The sequence below is a fragment of the Pseudophryne corroboree genome, chromosome 7 (assembly GCF_028390025.1).
Source record: "Pseudophryne corroboree isolate aPseCor3 chromosome 7, aPseCor3.hap2, whole genome shotgun sequence".
NCBI classification, from domain to species: domain Eukaryota; kingdom Metazoa; phylum Chordata; class Amphibia; order Anura; family Myobatrachidae; genus Pseudophryne; species Pseudophryne corroboree.
In genome coordinates this window covers 24,996,296-25,019,269 of record NC_086450.1, presented here as the reverse complement: position 1 = coordinate 25,019,269, position 22,974 = coordinate 24,996,296, and the positions used below count along the sequence as shown (strand labels likewise).

The 22,974-nt window shown below is 49.8% G+C and overlaps 1 protein-coding gene across 3 annotated transcripts in view; it reads left to right on the top strand.

The window, feature by feature from the left end:
- Positions 1 to 322: 322 nt before the first annotated feature.
- Positions 323 to 22,974, top strand: part of HEG1 (heart development protein with EGF like domains 1) — a 106,441-nt gene continuing 83,789 nt past the window's right edge. For all 3 annotated transcript variants that reach the window (XM_063932769.1, XM_063932768.1, XM_063932770.1), the window contains exon 1: positions 323 to 1,951. In XM_063932769.1, the coding sequence (XP_063788839.1) occupies positions 469 to 1,951 (1,483 nt within the window). In that variant the 5' untranslated portion in view covers positions 323 to 468. The remainder of the gene's footprint in view (positions 1,952 to 22,974) is intronic.

Here is a 22,974-nt window from a genome sequence, read left to right as displayed (position 1 = left end):
AGATACTGGGAGTGACATGTAGTATAAGGGGAGTGGTACTGTGCAGTGAGATACTGGGAGTGACATGTAGTATAAGGGGAGTGGTACTGTGCAGTGAGATACTGGGAGTGACATGTAGTATAAGGGGAGTGGTACTGTGCAGTGAGATACTGGGAGTGACATGTAGTATAAGGGGAGTGGTACTGTGCAGTGAGATACTGGGAGTGACATGTAGTATAAGGGGAGTGGTACTGTGCAGTGAGATACTGGGAGTGACATGTAGTATAAGGGGAGTGGTACTGTGCAGTGAGATACTGGGAATAAGGCCAGTGCCGGTTTCCTGTCAGGGGGGGAATAGCAGCAGGGACAGCGGCGTGTGAAGGTCGGGACTGTGTGACTGCTGGGGGCTGTCCCTCTGTCTCCTCCCCGTCCTCCCCGGTCTCTCTGTGCTCAGTGACCGCTCCATGCTGCTCCGGGGGCCGCTCCCGCATGATGCTCCCCGGCTTCTGGCTGCTGCTCCGGGCTCTGCTGCTGCTGGCCGCCGCCCTTGGAGCCTCGGCTCTCCCAGACAAGCTCTGGTCCACACCGGGGACCCCATCTCCCAGCTACAGGGCAGCAGGACCTCCGGAGCCCGGGGGGACTGACTCTTCTTCTCCGCCAGGTGCAGGGGGGACTCTCCCGTCTGCTCCATCAGGATCTGGCTCCGAGGTATGGGGCAGGGACAGGTCAGTGCACGGAACCATGACCCGGGCTGGTCCAGCATGGAGAGCTGCCTATTCCTTACCGCACCGGGCAGGGACCGAACCTCCATCTGAACCACACAGGACTAAGACCAATCCAGAACCACACCGGACACAGACCGGCTCACCACCAGAACCACACCGGATACAGACCGGCTCACCACCAGAACCACACCGGACACTGGCCAACCCGCCACCAGAACCACACCGGACACTGGCCAGCCCGCCACCAGAACCACACCGGGCGCTGACCGGTCCGCCACCAGAACCACACCGGGCGCTGACCGGTCCGCCACCAGAACAACACCGTACACTGGCCGGCTCACCACCAGAATCACACCGTACACTGGCCAGCCCGCCACCAGAACCACACCGGGTGCTGACCGGTCCGCCACCAGAACCACACCGGGCGCTGACCGGTTCGCCACCAGAACCACACCGGACCCAGACCGGCTCGCCACCAGAACCACACCGGACACAGACCGGCTCACCACCAGAATCACACCGGATACTGGCCAGCCCGCCACCAGAACCACACCGGGCGCTGACTGGTCCACCACCAGAATCACACCGGACGCTGGTCAGACCGCCACCAGAACCACACCGGACACAGACCGGCTCACCACCAGAACCACACCGGACACAGACCGGCTCACCACCAGAATCACACCGGACGCTGGCCAGCCCGCCACCAGAACCACACCGGACGCTGGCCAGCCCGCCACCAGAACCACACCGGACACTGGCCAGCCCGCCACCAGAACCATTCCAGACCCAGACTGGCCCGCCACTAGAATCACACAGGTCAAAGACCAAGCCACACCGGACAAAGACCGATCCACCACCAGAACCACACCAGACCCAGACCGGCTCACCACCAGAACCACACCGGACCCAGACCAGCCCGCCACTAGAACCACACCGGACACAGACCAACTCACCACCAGAACCACACCGGACACAGACCGACTCACCACCAGAACCACACCGGACACAGACCGACTCGCCACCGGAACCACACCGGACACAGACAGACCTGCCAACAGTGCCCCACAGATCAAAGACAGATTCACCATCAGAACTAAACAGGACCGACACCATTCCATCACTCAGTGCCGACATAGAGAAATACCACACGGTGCCAGGGCACCGGGGAACACAGATTAATTTTAAGTCAGAACCTGGCTGGACAGAGTTGGATGTTACCTGGACAGACAACCAGACAAGTTCAGGTGAGTGACCCAGTATCCTGTATGACAGTGACATGTACACCCAGGGGGGAAGACATTAGGTTACTATCAGAGGAATGGAGACCCAGATAATGCTTCTTCAGTAGTGTGATGTGTCCATGTAGCCAAGTGCTTGTGTAATGAAGGTGTGTGTCCTGGTGTGACCATCATGTCCTGTACTTGTGCATCGGTGCAATCCTGTGTCCTGCAGGTGAGGATGGTGCAGGGGAGTCCTGTGTCCTGCAGGTGAGGATGGTGCAGGGGAGTCCTGTGTCCTGCAGGTGAGGATGGTGGAGGTGAGGCTGGTGCAGGGGAGTCCTGTGTCCTGCAGGTGAGGATGGTGCAGGGGAGTCCTGTGTCCTGCAGGTGAGGATGGTGCAGGGGAGTCCTGTGTCCTGCAGGTGAGGATGGTGCAGGGGAGTCCTGTGTCCTGCAGGTGAGGATGGTGCAGGGGAGTCCTGTGTCCTGCAGGTGAGGATGGTGCAGGGGAGTCCTGTATCCTGCAGGTGAGGATGGTGGAGGTGAGGCTGGTGCAGGGGAGTCCTGTGTCCTGCAGGTGAGGATGGTGCAGAGGAGTCCTGTGTCCTGCAGGTGAGGATGGTGCAGGGGAGTCCTGTGTCCTGCAGGTGAGGATGGTGCAGGGGAGTCCTGTATCCTGCAGGTGAGGATGGTGGAGGTGAGGCTGGTGCAGGGGAGTCCTGTGTCCTGCAGGTGAGGATGGTGCAGGGGAGTCCTGTGTCCTGCAGGTGAGGATGGTGCAGGGGAGTCCTGTATCCTGCAGGTGAGGATGGTGGAGTTGAGGATGGTGCAGAGGAGTCCTGTATACTGCAGGTGAGGATGGTGCAGGGGAGTCCTGTGTCCTGCAGGTGAGGATGGTGGAGGTGAGGCTGGTGCAGGGGAGTCCTGTGTCCTGCAGGTGAGGATGGTGCAGGGGAGTCCTGTGTCCTGCAGGTGAGGATGGTGGAGGTGAGGATGGTGCAGGGGAGTCCTGTGTCCTGCAGGTGAGGATGGTGGAGGTGAGGCTGGTGCAGGGGAGTCCTGTGTCCTGCAGGTGAGGATGGTGCAGAGGAGTCCTGTGTCCTGCAGGTGAGGATGGTGCAGGGGAGTCCTGTGTCCTGCAGGTGAGGATGGTGCAGGGGAGTCCTGTATCCTGCAGGTGAGGCTGGTGCAGGTGAGGCTGGTGCAGGGGAGTCCTGTATCCTGCAGGTGAGGATGGTGCAGGGGAGTCCTGTATCCTGCAGGTGAGGCTGCTGCAGGGGAGTCCTGTATCCTGCAGGTGAGGATGGTGCAGGGGAGTCCTGTGTCCTGCAGGTGAGGCTGGTGCAGGTGAGGCTGGTGCAGGGGAGTCCTGTATCCTGCAGGTGAGGATGGTGCAGGGGAGTTCTGTATGGTGCAGGGGAGTCCTGGATGGTGCAGGTGAGGATGGTGCAGGGGAGTTCTGTATCCTGCAGGTGAGGATAGTGCAGGGGAGTTCTATGTATGGTGCAGGGGAGTCCTGGATGGTGCAGGTGAGGATGGTGCAGGGGAGTCCTGGATGGTGCAGGTGAGGATAGTGCAGGGGAGTTCTATGTATGGTGCAGGGGAGTTCTATGTATGGTGCAGGTGAGGATGGTGCAGGGGAGTCCTGGATGGTGCAGGTGAGGATGGTACAGGGGAGTCCTGGATGGTGCAGGTGAGGATGGTACAGGGGAGTCCTGGATGGTGCAGGTGAGGATGGTGCCAAATATTCATTTACCAGAAATGAGGGCCTGGTGTGTTCTCTATCACACCGATCAGAACGCGCTGTGCAGTCACAGAACAGGAGACACAACGTAGATTGTGAGCAGTGCGCGCTTTTTTATTTACTGCGTGTAAAGTGCCGTGGAGTCTGCAGGCGCTATGTAAAGACACGTTACTAACAATAAGGCTTTGTCACAACAGGCTATAGAACGCTATACACAGTGGGTGGACACAGCACTGGGTATACTGACAGGATGAGGGCTACAGACTATAAATATGTACAATGCACTTTTCACAGCATAGTGCAAATCCTAACGCGGCACACCAGGAAATCTTCCGTCACTATTCACAGAAGATGTGTGGAACGAGCCACAGTGCTACGTAGTGAGGCCATCACCAGTCCCGACACAGTATGGAGTAACTGTCGGAATGCACTCCTACTCCCATGAGCTTACAATCTAAAAGAGGTGTGCCGCGCAGTAATATTGAGCTTTAATGAGAGTTACATAAATCTGCTACAGCCACCTTCTTCATAGTTGTTGATTTTGGGTAGATTTGCAGAGAGAGATAAAGTATCAGCCAATCAGCTCCTAGCTGCCGTGTTTGAAAAATGACAGGAGCTGATTGTCTGGTACCTCTGTCCACGTTATCTCTCTCCAAGCTTTGATACATCTCCCCCTTGTTGGAGTATTATCTTGACAGCTGAGGTAAAATTCCTCTGTTCTCCCCACCTGCTGCTGAACATATGTCTGTCTACAGCAGGGCTAATAAACACGATGCCGCCCCAGCTACTGTTGAACTACACATCCCAGCATGTCCTGCCACAGTTTTAGCATTCCCTGTAAGTCAGGCATGTCCAAACTGCGGCCCTCCAGCTGTTGTGAAACTACATATCCCAGCATGCCCTGACAGTGTTTTTTTGTCAGAGAATGCTAAAGTTGTGTCAGGGCATGCTGGGATGTGTAGTTTCTCAACAGCTGGAGGGCCGCAGTTTGGACATGCCTGCTGTAAGTAAAACGGCGACAGGGCATGCTGACATCTGTAGTTACACAGCAGCTGGAGGGCAGCATGTTCAATACCCATGGTCTATAACAGTGGTTCTCAAACTCGGTCCTCAGGACCCCACACAGTGCATGTTTTGCAGGTAACCCAGCAGGTGCACAGGTGTATTAATTACTCACAGACACATTTTAAAAGGTCTACAGGTGGAGCTAATTATTTCACTTGTGATTCTGTGAGGAGACCTGCAAAACATGCACTGTGTGGGGTCCTGAGGACCGAGTTTGAGAACCTGTGGTCTATAACATAGGTCTGCAAACTTGGTCCTCAGGACCCCACACGGTGCATGTTTTGCAGGTCTCCTCACAGAATCACAAGTGAAATAATTTGCTCCACCTGTGGACCTTTTAAAATGTGTCTGTGAGTAATTAATACACCTGTGCTCCTGCTGGGTTACCTGCAAAACATGCACTGTGTGGGGGTAATGAAGACCGAGTTTGAGAACCACTGGTCTATAGAATAATCATGTCAATAGTTTCCCATTTATGACATTGCTGTAATCAATTTCTATACACAGGAAATGATATCTCCGGACACTAGAAACTCAATATGTACTAATCACCGCCCAGGCATTTCACCTGGTATCCGGTCTCTAGGTCGACCACACTTAAGGGCCCTACTCATTGACCGATCCGCCGTCGAGCTGCCCGACGGCGGATACGGCCGACGGGCGACCCGGCGGCGGGGGGGGGGGGGGGGGGCAGTGACGGGGGGGAGTGAGGTTTCTTCACTCCCCCCTTCACACGGCTCCATAGAAGTGCAGGCAAATATGGATGAGATCGTCCATATTGGCCTGCATGCACAACATACTTGCCTACCTGACCCTCTCCATGAGGGAGAAAATGCTCTGTTCCTGGACTTTCCTGGTAATGTATGATTGCCATCACCTGTGGTGAAACACCTTTCTTATCCATTAACCAGCTCACCACAGGTGATGGCAATCATACATTACCAGGAAAGTCCAGGAACAGAGCATTTTCTCCCTCATGGAGAGGGTCAGGTAGGCAAGTATGATGCACAAGCGACGGGGCACCAGCGATGACCGAGCGCGGGGCCGCACATCGTTCATCGCTGGTGCCTCCACACTGAAAGATAAGAACCGTATCTCATTCATAAATGAACGAGATTGTTCATATCTTTGAGTGATATCACCCAGTGTGTAGGGCCTATAAGGTTAACACTGTCTAGGTTGACCACTATACATGGTTTCTAGGTCGACAGGGACTCTAGATCGACATGTTCTAAGTCGACATGACAAAAGGTCGACATGAGTTTTTCACATTTTTTTTCCTTAATTTTTTTGAACTTTTTTATACTCTACGATCCACGTGGAGTACAGTTGGGAACGGTAACCTGTGCCGAACGCAGCGAAGCACCTTGCCCGAATCATGGCGAGCGAAGTTAGGCGTTAATTGGGAGTCCCGGTTACTGTACGGAGAAAACGACACCAAAAAAGTGCAAAAACTCATGTCGACTTTCTGTCATGTCGACCTAGAGACCATGTCCATCTACTTACTGTCGGCCTTGCATACCACACCCATTTCACCCATATGTTATATTCACTGGGTATGAAATGTGCCAGGGCATCCTGTAATATCACCCATGAGAGTGTAAAAGTGACAATACAGCGTGCAGTATCACACATGACCATGTTAAAGTGACAACACACCATGCAGTATCACCTATGAGCGTGTAAAAGGGACAATACACCATGCAGTATCACACATGACCATGTAAAAGTGACAACACATCGTGCAGTATCACCTATGAGTGTGTAAAAGTGACAATACACCATGCAGTATCACCTATGAGCGTGTAAAAGGGACAATACACCATGCAGTATCACCCATGAGCGTATAAAAGTGACAATACACCATGCAGTATCACCTATGAGCGTGTAAAAGGGACAACACACCATGCAGTATCGCCTATGAGCGTGTAAAAGGGACAACACACCATGCAGTATCACCTATGACCGTGTAAAAGTGACAATACACCATGCAGTATCACCCATGACCATGTAAAAGTGACAACACATCGTGCAGTATCACCTATGAGTGTGTAAAAGTGACAATACACCATGCAGTATCACCTATGAGCGTGTAAAAGGGACAATACACCATGCAGTATCACCCATGAGCGTATAAAAGTGACAATACACCATGCAGTATCACATATGAGCGTGTAAAAGTGCCAGTACACTACAAGTGTGTAAAAGTGAGAATACACCATGCAGTATCACCCATGACCATGTAAAAGTGACAATACACCATGCAGTATCACCTATGAGCGTGTAAAAGTGACAATACACCATGCAGTATCACCTATGAGCGTGTAAAAGGGACAACACACCATGCAGTATCACCTATGAGCGTGTAAAAGGGACAATACACCATGCAGTATCACCTATGAGCGTGTAAAAGGGACAATTCACCGTGCAGTATCACCTATGAGCGTGTAAAAGGGACAATACACCGTGCAGTATCACCTATGAGCGTGTAAAAGGGACAATACACCATGCAGTATCACCTATGAGCGTGTAAAAGGGACAATACACCATGCAGTATCACCCATGACCATGTAAAAGTGACAATACACCATGCAGTATCACCTATGAGCGTGTAAAAGGGACAATACACCATGCAGTATCACCTATGAGCGTGTATAAGGGACAATACAATACACTGCAGTATCACATATGAGCGTGTAAAAGTGCCAGTACACTACGAGTGTGTAAAAGGGACAATACACCATGCAGTATCACCTACGAGCGTGTAGAAGTGACATTACACCATGCAGTATCACCTATGAGCGTGTAAAAGTGACAACACACCATGCAGTATCACACATGACCATGTAAAAGGGACAACACACCGTGCAGTATCACCTATGAGCGTATAAAAGTGACAATACACCATGCAGTATCACCTAGGAGCGTGTAAGAGTAACAGTGCACCATGCAGTATCACCTGTGAGCGTGTAAAAGTTCCAGTACACCCTGCAATATTGGCATGAGTGTGTAAAAGTGCCAGTACACTATGTAATATTGCTCATGAATGTAAGTGTGTATAAGTGGCAATACACCATGTAGTTATTACCTGCAAGTGTGTAAAAGTGACAATACACACTGGAGCACGCAAGTGTGTAAAATTCTATAGTGAGCCATACAACAGAAGTCGCATCACCACTCACCAAATATAAGTAATGACGTCACCACTCGCCAAATATAAGTAATGACGTCACCACTTGCCAAATATAAGTGATGACGTCACCACTCACCAAATATAAGTGATGACGTCACCACTCACTAAATATAAGTAATGACGTCACCACTCACCAAATATAAGTAATGACGTCACCACTCGACAAATATAAGCGATGACGTCACCACTCGACAAATATAAGTGATGACGTCACCACTCGCCAAATATAAGTGATGACGTCACCACTCGCCAAATATAAGTGAAGATGTCTCTTGTTGTCGCTTTAAATTTGACGGCTAAGCTGAAACCTCATCACTTTCAGAATCCCGCACACTATTACATTTGGTTGGTGCTTTCTCTCTCTCCACCCTTTGATACATATGCCCCAGTATGATACATCACTAACTGTTACAGAGTTTAGCCAGACAGAAACAAAGCTATTTCCATGACCGCGTTCCCTGCGCAGGTTCCGTGCACTGCTGCTGCTGCTGGACGGTGAAAGTGCTCTGTGCGTCCGATCACCGTCTCTGCACACACGGCTGTTCCCGAGCTGCAGTGCACGCGTCACATACATGATCCATGAGAACCTGTCACCCCGTTACACAGTCAGTCAGAGGGGGAGATGTACTAAGCAGTGATAAAAGTGGAGAAATGAGCCATGAGAACCTGTCATCCCGTTACACAATCAGTCAGAGGGGGAGATGTACTAAGCAGTGATAAAAGTGGAGAAGTGAGCCATGAGAACCTGTCATCCCATTACACAGTCAGTCAGAGGGGAGATGTACTAAGCAGTGATAAAAGTGGAGAAGTCAGCCATGAGAACCTGTCATCCCGTTACACAATCAGTCAGAGGGGAGATGTACTAAGCAGTGATAAAAGTGGAGAAGTGATCCATGAGAACCTGTCATCCCATTACACAGTCAGTCAGAGGGGATATGTACTAAGCAGTGATAAAAGTGGAGAAGTGATCCATGAGAACCTGTCACCCCGTTACACAGTCAGTCAGAGGGGGAGATGTACTAAGCAGTGATAAAAGTGGAGAAGTGATCCATGAGAACCTGTCATCCCGTTACACAGTCAGTCAGAGGGGAGATGTACTAAGCAGTGATAAAAGTGGAGAAGTGATCCATGAGAACCTGTCATCCTGTTACACAGTCAGTCAGAGGGGAGATGTACTAAGCAGTGATAAAAGTGGAGAAGTGATCCATGAGAACCTGTCACCCCGTTACACAGTCAGTCAGAGGGGGAGATGTACTAAGCAGTGATAAAAGTGGAGAAGTGATCCATGAGAACCTGTCATCCCATTACACAGTCAGTCAGAGGGGGAGATGTACTAAGCAGTGATAAAAGTGGAGAAGTGATCCATGAGAACCTGTCACCCCATTACACAGTCAGTCAGAGGGGGAGATGTACTAAGCAGTGATAAAAGTGGAGAAGTGATCCATGAGAACCTGTCATCCCGTTACACAGTCAGTCAGAGAAGAATGTGGTGGAGACAGAACGATGACACAAATCTGGTAGATTAAACAGACTGATTGGAATTCACTTGTGATAAACACTGGCATCCCGGCGGTCATGTGACCTTTGCCGGAATCCCAACACCCCTCATGTGACCGGCGTGGAACACCGACAGCCAACATCGGGGTTAGGGCCTAGGGTGGGGGGTTCAATTAAGGCACATGGTGGGGGGGGGGGGGGGGGGGGGGGGAGGTTAGTCGTAGCCAACACCCCCGGAGGGTCTGACACTCCCGGAGGGTCTGACACTACCGGAGGGTTAGGGGAGAGTAGAGGGGTAATATACTTACCCCCTCCGGGGATTCTTACTGTCGGTATGCCGCAGTCGGTCATGTGACCGTCGGCATTTCATACCCAGGCCCTATACGGGGGGGGGGGGGGCTTCTACAACCAATGCACCTGCCATGCTGATCATGGCGATGCAGTCAGTAGAAATCCCATGTTAGTAAGGGATCCCTGCGATGGGGAGCAGTGGGGCTGCGTCGTGAGTGAAAATGGGGACCGCAAACAGATGTCTCCGATATCCGCTCTGGTCCCCTGTACATACATTCGGGGGGATATTTAATATTTGGAAGCTCCTGATTAATGAGGAGAGCGTGGTGGCTCTCTGCCTCCCTGGAGACCCCATTTCCTGCTCCCTCCCTTCCTCTGTGTGAGTGTAGGTGGCCGGAGCGCAGAGTCTCCCCCTCACAATGGTCGCCTTCCTGTCATTTGTTCTGCAGCTCATTAAGTGTCTGGTTCCATGTGTGAGGCAGCGCTGTAAAGAGGCCGCCCCGCACCAGCAAAGTGCCGCCATACTATATACAGTGTACACTCTAGGTGTTCATTGTAGGTAAATGAGCCGATCCATATCTCAGGCGTCTGACGGAAACGGCTCTGTGCTTAGAAATCCAGACGCCGGGTCGCTTCTCCTCTAGTCGGGGAGAGGGATTTGGCAGCAGGCAGGGATTCTGCAGATGTTTATTACGGCCGGGCCATGACCTCAGTGGACCTGCACATACAGGGCCTCACATCGGCCGCTGTGGAGCCACTGTCTCAGTCTCACTACGCATGTGTCCCGATTGTGGGGGTCATTCCGAGTTGATCGCTCACTCGCTATTTTTTGCAGCCGTGCAAACGCATAGTCGCCGACCACGGGGGAGTGTATTTTAGCTGTGCAAGTGTGCGATCGCCTGTGCAGCCGAGTGGTACAAAAACAGTTTGTGCAGTTTCTGAGTAGCTCTGGACTTACTCAGCCGCTGCGATCACTTCAGCCTGTCCGGTCCCGGAATTGACGTCAGACACCCGCCCTGCAAACGCCTGGACACGCCTGCGTTTTTCCAACCACTCCAGGAAAACGGTCAGTTGCCACCCACAAACGGCTTCTTCCTGTCAATCTCCTTGCGATCGGCTGTGCGAATGTATTTTTCGTTAAATCCATCGCCCAGCAACGATCCGCTTTGTACCCGTACGACGCGCCTGCGCATTGCGGTGCATACACAGTAGTGACCTGATCGCTGCGCTGCGAAAAACGGCAGCGTGAGATCATGTCGGAATGACCCCCTGTGTCCGTACAGAGTCGCAGCTGCGATTTCAGGCGCACGTGGGGAGAAGTGTGGTGATGCTGCAATGGGTGGTGTCTTAGCGCACGTGCGGCGAAGGTCCGTGTTATGGGGGTGTCGCGGGCACACACAGACGCTCACCGTGTCACATAGGACGCCATACTCAGATGGCGTAACTGCACCTGTCGTAGGTTTTCGGCGGTGCAAAGTTTCAGTGGTGCGACTGATGGTGGCGTATAGGACGCACCAATCGGTAATACTTCATGTACGGACGCTGGCAGTGGGGGTCTCAGCCCTTGCGCAGTCGGGCATACAGATGTACACCAGGGAAGGGCTTCGTAGTAGCCTTTGCACAAAGCCGCAGATGGGCGACCGCCAATAGACGCTGCTGTGGGTGATTTGTGGCGCACTAATTTGGACGCAGCTGTGTGCGTTCAGTGTGTGACTCAGTGTCAAGCCCTGAGAGTCTCGCTCTCTGCGGGGGTCTCTCGTCGGCCAGAAATGAGGATTACAGATTAGATTTAGCGCAGTCTGTCTGAGAAGCTGCTTTATAATTGACTACAAAGAGGTGTCACCTCCCCCCACCATCCTCTAATCCGGGTCCACCTGTCCTCACCCGCTGAGGACCTCTCAACAGCCTCTTCCTGCCGCAGATGCCCACTTAATCCTGTTACATTATCCGGCAGGCGGGATTAACCTCTTTAGTGCTGGAACGGATGCCACGGACAGTCAGCACTTGTTGGTCAGCGTCAGCCACTGATCGCCCTGGCAGGCACCTGTCACAGCAGCAGGGGACGGGGGTAACGTGTGGGAGAGAGGAGTGTGACAATAACCAGGGCTGAGGCCTGTATACTGGGAGAAGCACTGGTCCCCCTCATTGGCCACTGGCCATCATATACACTCCGTCTGAGTACTTCTAGCAATGTCTGTAAATAGAGTTGTGTATAGAAGCAGGAGTGCAGCGGAAGGGAAGATGGAGCCAGCGGCGGGAAATATTTATTTCACCGTATAATATCCATTTGTCACAGATTTAACAGATTTACCACAGAGATACGTGAGCCAGGAAGAGAGTAGAGAGGACGAGACAGGGTACAAGGAGTGTTTCTTCTCCGGTACGTTGGGTACAGTGACCCAGACGCACAGTCTGTCTCATTATAGCACCTGACGCACAGTCTGTCTCATTATAGCACCTGACGCACAGTCTGTCTCATTATAGCAACTGACGCACAGTCTGTCTCATTATAGCACCTGATGCACAGTCTGTCACATTATAGCACTGGACGCACAGTCTGTCTCATTATAACACCTGACGCACAGTCTCTCATTATAGCACCTGACGCACAGTCTGTCTCATTATAACACCTCACGCACAGTCTGTCTCATTATAACACCTGACGCACAGTCTGTCTCATTATAACACCTGACGCACAGTCTGTCTCATTATAGCACCTGACGCACAGTCTGTCTCATTATAGCACCTGACGCACAGTCTGTCACATTATAGCACTTGATGCAGTCTGTCTCATTATAGCACCTGACGCACGGTCTGTCTCATTATAGCACCTGACGCGCAGTCTGTCACATTATAGCACCTGACACACAGGGGTAGATGTATTAACCTGGAGAAGGCATAAGGAAGTGATAAACCAGTGATATGTGCAAGGTGATAAAGGCACCAGCCAATCAGCTCCAATATGTAAATTAACAGTTAGGATCTGATTGGCTGGTGCCTTTATCACCTTGCACATATCACTGGTTTATCACTTCCTTATGCCTTCTAGAGGTTAATACATCTGCCCCTCAGTCTGTCTCATTATAGCACCTGACGCACGGTCTGTCTCATTATAGCACCTGACGCACAGTCTGTCTCATTATCGCACCTGTCTCATTATCGCACCTTATGCAGTGTCTGTTCTCATTATAGCACCTGACGCACAGTCTGTCTCATTATAGCACCTGACGCAGTCTGTCATATTATAGCACCTGACACACAGTCTGTCTCATTATAGCACTTGACGCACAGTCTGTCTCATTATAGCACCTGACGCACAGTCTGTCTCGTTATAGCACCTGACGCACAGTCTGTCTCATTATCTCACCTGATGCACAGTCTGTCTCATTATCTCACCTGACGCACAGTCTGTCTCATTATAGCACCTGACACACAGTCTGTCGCATTATAGCACCTGACGCACAGTCTGTCACATTATAGCACCTGACACACAGTCTGTCACATTATAGCACCTGACACACAGTCTGTCACATTATAGCGCCTGACGCACAGTCTGTCTCATTATAGCGCCTGACGCACAGTCTCTCATTATAGCACCTTACGCACAGTCGGTCTCATTATAGCGCCTGACGCACAGTCTGTCTCATTATAGCGCCTGACGCACAGTCTGTCACATTATAGCACCTGACGCACAGTCTGTCTCATTATAGCACCTAACACACAGTCTGTCTCATTATAGCATCTGACACACAGTCCGTCTCATTATAGCAGCTGTCGCACAATATGTTACAGTGCAGTCTGTCTCATTATAGCACCTGAAGTGCAGTCTGTCTCATTATAGCACCTGACGCACAGTCTGTCTCATTATAGCACCTGACGCACAGTCTGTCTCATTATAGCGCCTGACGCACAGTCTGTCACATTATAGCACCTGACACACAGTCCGTCTCATTATAGCAGCTGTCGCACAATATGTTACAGTTCAGTCTGTCTCATTATAGCACCTGAAGTGCAGTCTGTCTCATTATAGCACCCGGCGGGCAGTCTGTTTTATTATATTGCACCTGGCACACAATCTGTCTTCTCATAGCACCTGATACACAGTCTGTCTCATTCCAGCACCTGGCGTGCAGTCTGTCTCATTATAGCACCTGATGCACGGTCTGTCTCATTATAGCACTTGATGCAGTCTGTCTCATTATAGCACCTGACGCACAGTCTGTCTCATTCCAGCACCTGACGTGCAGTCTGTCTCATTATAGCACCTGACGCACAGCCTGTCTCATTGTAGCACCTGACGCACAGTCTGTCTCATTATAACACCTGACGCACAGTCTGTCTCATTATAGCACCTGACGCACAGTCTGTCTCTTTATAGCACCTGACGCACAGTCTGTCTCATTATAGCACCTGACGCACAGTCTGTCACATTATAGCACCTGACACACAGTCTGTCTCATTATAGCACCTGACGCACGGTCTGTCTCATTATAGCACCTGACGCGCAGTCTGTCACATTATAGCACTTGACACACAGTCTGTCTCATTATAGCACCTGACGCACGGTCTGTCTCATTATAGCACCTGACGCACAGTCTGTCTCATTATCGCACCTGTCTCATTATCGCACCTTATGCAGTGTCTGTTCTCATTATAGCACCTGACGCACAGTCTGTCTCATTATAGCACCTGACGCAGTCTGTCATATTATACCACCTGACACACAGTCTGTCTCATTATAGCACTTGACGCAGTCTGTCTCATTATAGCACCTGACGCACAGTCTGTCTCGTTATAGCACCTGACGCACAGTCTGTCTCATTATCTCACCTGATGCACAGTCTGTCTCATTATCTCACCTGATGCACAGTCTGTCACATTATAGCACCTGACACAGTCTGTCACATTATAGCACCTGACACACAGTCTGTCACATTATAGCACCTGACACACAGTCTGTCACATTATAGCGCCTGACGCACAGTCTGTCTCATTATAGCGCCCTGACGCACAGTCTCTCATTATAGCACCTGACGCACAGTCTGTCTCATTATAGCACCTGACGCACAGTCTGTCTCATTATAGCGCCTGACGCACAGTCTGTCACATTATAGCACCTGACGCACAGTCTGTCTCATTATAGCACCTGACGCACAGTCTGTCTCATTATAGCGCCTGACGCACAGTCTGTCACATTATAGCATCTGACACACAGTCCGTCTCATTATAGCAGCTGTCGCACAATATGCTACAGTGCAGTCTGTCTCATTATAGCACCTGAAGTGCAGTCTGTCTCATTATAGCACCTGACGCACAGTCTGTCTCATTATAGCACCTGACGCACAGTCTGTCTCATTATAGCGCCTGACGCACAGTCTGTCACATTATAGCACCTGACACACAGTCCGTCTCATTATAGCAGCTGTCGCACAATATGTTACAGTTCAGTCTGTCTCATTATAGCACCTGAAGTGCAGTCTGTCTCATTATAGCACCCGGCGGGCAGTCTGTTTTATTATATTGCACCTGGCACACAATCTGTCTTCTCATAGCACCTGATACACAGTGTGTCTCATTCCAGCACCTGGCGTGCAGTCTGTCTCATTATAGCACCTGATGCACGGTCTGTCTCATTATAGCACTTGATGCAGTCTGTCTCATTATAGCACCTGACGCACAGTCTGTCTCATTCCAGCACCTGACGTGCAGTCTGTCTCATTATAGCACCTGACGCACAGCCTGTCTCATTGTAGCACCTGGCGCACAGTCTGTCTCATTATAGCACCTGACGCACCGTCTGTCTCATTATAGCACCTGACGCACAGTCTGTCTCATTATAGCACCTGACGCACAGTCTGTCTCATTATAGCACCTGACGCGCAGTCTGTTGTATTATAGCACCTGACGCACAGTCTGTCTCATTATGCACCTGACGCACAGTCTGTCTCATTATACACCTGACGCGCAGTCTGTTGTATTATAGCACCTGACGCACAGTCTGTCTCATTCCAGCACCTGACGCACAGTCTGTCACATTATAGCACCTGACGCACAGTCTGTCTCATTATAGCGCCTGACTCACAGTCTCTCATTATAGCACCTGACGCACATTTTGTCTCATTATAGCACCTGTCGCACAGTCTGTCTCATTATCTCACCTGATGCACGGTCTGTCTCATTATAGCACCTGTAGCACAGTCTGTCTCATTATAGCACCTGACACACAGTCTGTCTCATTATAGCACCTGACACACAGTCTATCACATTATAGCACCTGACGCACAGTCTGTCTCATTATAGCGCCTGACGCACAGTCTGTCACATTATAGCACCTGACACACAGTCTGTCTCATTATAGCGCCTGACGCACAGTCTGTCACATTATAGCACCTGACACACAGTCCGTCTCATTATAGCAGCTGTCGCACAATATGTTACAGTGCAGTCTGTCTCATTATAGCACCTGACGCACAGTCTGTCTCATTATAGCACCTGACGCACAGTCTGTCACATTAGCGCTATCTTATTCGAATGTTTACTGTCACATTATAGCACCTGACACACAGTCCGTCTCATTATAGCAGCTGTTGTACAATATGTTACAGTGCAGTCTGTCTCATTATAGCACCTGAAGTGCAGTCTGTCTCATTATAGCACCCGTCGGGCAGTCTATTTTATTATATTGCACATGGCACACAATCTGTCTTATCATAGCACCTGATACACAGTCTGTCTCATTCCAGCACCTGACGTGCAGTCTGTCTCATTATAGCACCTGACGCACAGCCTGTCTCATTATAGCACCTGACGCACAGTCTGTCTCATTATAGCACCTGACGCGCAGTCTGTTGTATTATAGCAGCTGACGCACAGTCTGTCTCATTCCAGCACCTGACGCACAGTCTGTCTCATTATACACCTGATGCGCAGTCTGTTGTATTATAGCACCTGACGCACAGTCTGTCTCATTCCAGCACCTTACGCACAGTCTGTCTCATTCCAGCACCTGACGCATAGTCTGTCACATTATAGCACCTGACACACAGTCTGTCGCATTATAGCACCTGACGCACAGTCTGTCTCATTATAGCGCCTGACTCACAGTCTCTCATTATAGCACCTGACGCACATTTTGTCTCATTATAGCACCTGTCGCACAGTCTGTCTCATTATCTCACCTGATGCACGGTCTGTCTCATTATAGCACCTGACACACAGTCTATCACATTATTGCACCTGACGCACAGTCTGTCTCATTATAGCGCCTGACGCACAGTCTGTCACATTATAGCACCTGACACACAGTCTGTCTCATTATAGCGCCTGACGCACAGTCTGTCACATTATAGCACCTGACACACAGTCCGTCTCATTATAGCAGCTGTCGCACAATATGTTACAGTGCAGTCTGTCTCATTATAGCACCTGACGCACAGTCTGTCACATTAGCGCTATCTTATTCGAATGTTTACTGTCACATTATAGCACCTGACACACAGTCCGTCTCATTATTGCAGCTGTCACACAATATGTTACAGTGCAGTCTGTCTCATTATAGCACCTGACGCACAGTCTGTCTCATTATAGCACCTGACGCACAGTCTGTCACATTAGCGCTATCTTATTCGAATGTTTACTGTCGCATTATAGCACCTGACAGTGACACACAGTCCGTCTCATTATAGCAGCTGTCGTACAATATGTTACAGTGCAGTCTGTCTCATTATAGCACCTGAAGTGCAGTCTGTCTCATTATAGCACCCGGCGGGCAGTCTGTTTTATTATATTGCACCTGGCACACAATCTGTCTTATCATAGCACCTGATACACAGTCTGTCTCATTCCAGCACCTGGCATGCAGTCTGTCTCATTATAGCACCTGATACACAGTCTGTCTCATTCCAGCACCTGGCGTGCAGTCTGTCTCATTATAGCACCTGAAGCACAGTCTGTCTCATTATAGCACCTGAAGTGCAGTCTGTCTCATTATAGCACCTGAAGTGCAGTCTGTCTCATTATAGCACCCGGCGGGCAGTCTGTTTTATTATATTGCACCTGGCACACAATCTGTCTTATCATAGCACCTGATACACAGTCTGTCTCATTCCAGCACCTGGCGTGCAGTCTGTCTCATTATAGCACCTGAAGCACAGTCTGTCTCATTATAGCACCTGACGCACAGTCTATCTCATCTCACCTGACGCACAGTCTGTCTCATTCCAGCACCTGACGTGCAGTCTGTCTCATTATAGCACCTGACGCACAGTCTGTCTCATTATAGCACCTGACGCGCAGTCTGTTGTATTATAGCACCTGAAGCACAGTCTGTCTCATTATAGCACCTTACGCACAGTCTGTCTCATTCCAGCACCTAACGCACAGTCTGTCTCATTACAGCACCTGACGCACAGTCTGTCTCATTATAGCACCTGACGCACAGTATGTCTCATTATAGCACCTGACGCAAAGTCTGTCACATTATAGCACCTGACACACAGTCTGTCTCATTATCGCATCTGTCTCATTATCGCACCTTATGCGCAGTCTGTTCTCATTATAGCACCTGACGCACAGTCTGTCTCATTATAGCACCTGTCTCATTATCGCACCTTATGCAGTGTCTGTTCTCATTATAGCACCTGACGCACAGCCTGTCTCATTATAACACCTGACGCACAGTCTGTTCTCATTATAGCACCTGACGCACAGTCTGTCTCATTATAGCACCTGTCTCATTATCGCACCTTATGCACAGTCTGTCTCATTATAGCACCTGACGCACGGTCTGCCTCATTATAGCACCTGTCGCACAATCTGTTACATTATAGCACCTGTCGCACAATCTGTTACATTATAGCACCTGTCGCACAATCTGTTACATTATAGCACCTGTCGCACAATCTGTCTCATTATAGCACCTGACGGGCAGTCTGTTTTATTATATTGCACCTGGCACACAATATCTTATCATAGCACCTGTTGTGCAGCCTCTCTCATTCCAGCACCTGACGCACAGTCTATCTCATTATAGCACCTGACGCACAGTCTGTCTCATTCCAGCACCTGATACACAGTCTCTCATTATAGCACCAGACGAACAGTCTATCTCATTATAACACCTGACGCACAGTCTGTCTCATTATAGCACCTGACGCACAGTCTGTCTCATTATAGCACCTGACGCACAGTCTGTCTCATTATAGCTCCTGACGCACAGTCTGTCTCATTATAGCACCTGACGCACAGTCTGTCTCATTATAGCACCTGACGCACAGTCTGTCTCATTATAGCACCTGACGCACAGTCTGTCTCATTATAGCACCTGATGCACAGTCTGTCTCATTATAGCACCTGATGCACGGTCTGTCTCATTATCTCACCTGATGCAATCTGTCTCATTATAGCACCTGATGCACAGTCTGTCTCATCTCACCTGATGCAGTCTGTCTCATTATAGCACCTGACGCACAGTATGTCTCATTATCGCACCTGTCTCATTATCGCACCTTATGCAGTGTCTGTTCTCATTATAGCACCTGACACACAGTCTGTCTCATTATAGCACCTGACGCAAAGTCTGTCTCATAATCGCACCTGTCTCATTATCGCACCTTATGCAGTGTCTGTTCTCATTATAGCACCTGACGCACAGCCTGTCTCATAGCACCTGACGCATAGTCTGTCTCATTATAGCACCTGACGCACGGTCTGCCTCATTATAGTGCCTGTCGCACAGTCTGTTACATTATAGCACCTGACGCACAGTCTGTTACATTATAGCACCTGAAGTGCAGTCTGTCTCATCATAGCACCTGAAGTGCAGTCTGTTTTATTATATTGCACCTGGCACACAATATCTTATCATAGCACCTGTTGTGCAGTCTCTCTCATTCCAGCACCTGACGCACAGTCTGTCACATTATAGCACCTGACGCACAGTCTGTCACATTCCAGCACCTGACGCACAGTCTGTCACATTATAGCACCTGACGCACAGTCTATCTCATTCCAGCACCTGACGCACAGTCTATCTCATTATAGCACCTGACGCACAGTCTGTCACATTATAGCACCTGACGCACAGTCTGTCACATTCCAGCACCTGACGCACAGTCTGTCACATTATAGCACCTGACGCACAGTCTATCTCATTCCAGCACCTGACGCACAGTCTATCTCATTATAGCACCTGACGCACAGTCTGTCACAGTATAGCACCTGACGCACAGTCTGTCACAATCCAGCACCTGACGCACAGTCTGTCACATTATAGCACCTGACTCACAGTCTATCTCATTCCAGCACCTGACGCACAGTCTATCTCATTATAGCACCTGACGCACAGTCTGTCACATTATAGCACCTGACGCACAGACTGTCACATTCCAGCACCTGACGCACAGTCTGTCACATTATAGCACCTGACGCACAGTCTATCTCATTCCAGCCCCTGACGCACAGTCTATCTCATTATAGCACCTGACGCACAATCTGTCTCATTCCAGCACCTGACGCACAGTCTGTCTCATTATAGCACCTGACGCACAGTCTGTCTCATTATAGCACCTGACGCACAGTCTGTCTCATTATAGCACCTGACGCACAGTATGTCTCATTATAGCACCTGATGCACGGTCTGTCTCATTATCTCACCTGATGCAGTCTGTCTTATTATAGCACCTGATGCACAGTCTGTCTCATCTCACCTGATGCACAGTCTGTCTCATCTCACCTGATGCAGTCAGTCTCATTATAGCACCTGACACACAGTATGTCTCATTATCGCACCTGTCTCATTATCGCACCTTGGCGGTCATTCCGAGTTGTTCGCTCGTTATTTTTTTCTCGCAACGGAGCGATTAGTCGCTAATGCGCATGCGCAATGTCCGCAGTGCGACTGCGCCAAGTAAATTTGCTATGCAGTTAGGTATTTTACTCACGGCATTACACGGTTTTTTCTTCGTTCTGGTGATCGGAGTGTGATTGACAGGAAGTGGGTGTTTCTGGGCGGAAACTAGCCGTTTTATGGGAGTGTGTGAAAAAACGCTACCGTTTCTGGGAAAAACGCGGGAGTGGCTGGAAAAACGGAGGAGTGTCTGCGCGAACGCTGGGTGTGTTTGTGACGTCAAACCAGGAACGACAAGCACTGAACTGATCGCACTGGCAGAGTAAGTCTCGAGCTACTCAGAAACTGCACAGTTTCTTTTCGCAATTTTGCGAATCTTTCGTTCGCAATTTTGATAAGCTAAGATTTACTCCCAGTAGGCGGCGGCTTAGCGTGTGCAATACTGCTAAAAGCAGCTTGCGAGCGAACAACTCGGAATGACCCCCCTTATGCAGTGTCTGTTCTCATTATAGCACCTGACGCACAGTCTGTCTCATTATAGCACCTGACGCACAGTCTGTCTCATTATAGCACCTGACGCACAGTCTGTCTCATTATAGCTCCTGACACACAGTATGTCTCATTATAGCAACTGACGCAAAGTCTGTCTCATTATCGCACCTGTCTCATTATCGCACCTTATGCACAGTCTGTTCTCATTATAGCACCTGACACACAGTCTGTCTCATTATAGCACCTGACGCACAGTCTGTCTCATTATAGCACCTGACGCACTGTCTGTCTCATTATCGCACCTGTCTCATTATCGCACCTTATGCAGTGTCTGTTCTCATTATAGCACCTGACACACAGTCTGTTCTCATTATAGCACCTGACGCACAGTCTGTCTCATTATCGCACAGTCTGTCTCATTATCGCACCTTATGCAGTGTCTGTTCTCATTATAGCACCTGACGCACGGTCTGTCTCATTATAGCACCTGACGCACAGTCTGTTCTCATTATAGCACCTGATGCACAGTCTGTCTCATTATAGCACCTGACGCACAGTCTGTTCTCATTATAGCACCTGACGCACAGTCTGTCTCATTATAGCACCTGACGCACAGTCTGTTCTCATTATAGCACCTGACGCACAGTCTGTCTCATTATAGCACCTGACGCATAGTCTGTCTCATTATAGCAGCTGACGCAAAGTCTGTCTCATTATCGCACCTGTCTCATTATCGCACCTTATGCACAGTCTGTTCTCATTATAGCACCTGACACACAGTCTGTCTCATTATAGCACCTGACGCACAGTCTGTTCTCATTATAGCACCTGACGCGCAGTCTGTCTCATTATAGCACCTGACACACAGTCTGTTCTCATTATAGCACCTGACGCACAGTCTGTCTCATTATAGCACCTGACGCACAGTCTGTCTCATTATCGCACCTGTCTCATTATCGCACCTTATGCAGTGTCTGTTCTCATTATAGCACCTGACACACAGTCTGTTCTCATTATAGCACCTGACGCACAGTCTGTCTCATTATCGCACAGTCTGTCTCATTATCGCACCTTATGCAGTGTCTGTTCTCATTATAGCACCTGACGCACGGTCTGTCTCATTATAGCACCTGACGCACAGTCTGTTCTCATTATAGCACCTGACGCACAGTCTTTCTCATTATAGCACCTGACGCACAGTCTGTCTCATTATAGCACCTGACGCACAGTCTGTTCTCATTATAGCACCTGACGCACAGTCTGTTCTCATTATAGCACCTGACGCGCAGTCTGTCTCATTATAGCACCTGACACACAGTCTGTTCTCATTATAGCACCTGACGCACAGTCTGTCTCATTATAGCACCTGACGCACAGTCTGTCTCATTATCGCACCTGTCTCATTATCGCACCTTATGCAGTGTCTGTTCTCATTATAGCACCTGACACACAGTCTGTTCTCATTATAGCACCTGACGCACAGTCTGTCTCATTATCGCACAGTCTGTCTCATTATCGCACCTTATGCAGTGTCTGTTCTCATTATAGCACCTGACGCACGGTCTGTCTCATTATAGCACCTGACGCACAGTCTGTTCTCATTATAGCACCTGACGCACAGTCTTTCTCATTATAGCACCTGACGCACAGTCTGTCTCATTATAGCACCTGACGCACAGTCTGTTCTCATTATAGCACCTGACGCACAGTCTGTCTCATTTATAGCACCTGACACACAGTCTGTTCTCATTATAGCACCTGACGCACAGTCTGTCTCATTATAGCACCTGACGCACAGTCTGTCTCATTATAGCACCTGACACACAGTCTGTCTCATTATAGCACCTGACGCACAGTCTGTCTCATTATAGCACCTGATGCACAGTATGTCTCATTATCGCACCTGTCTCATTATAGCA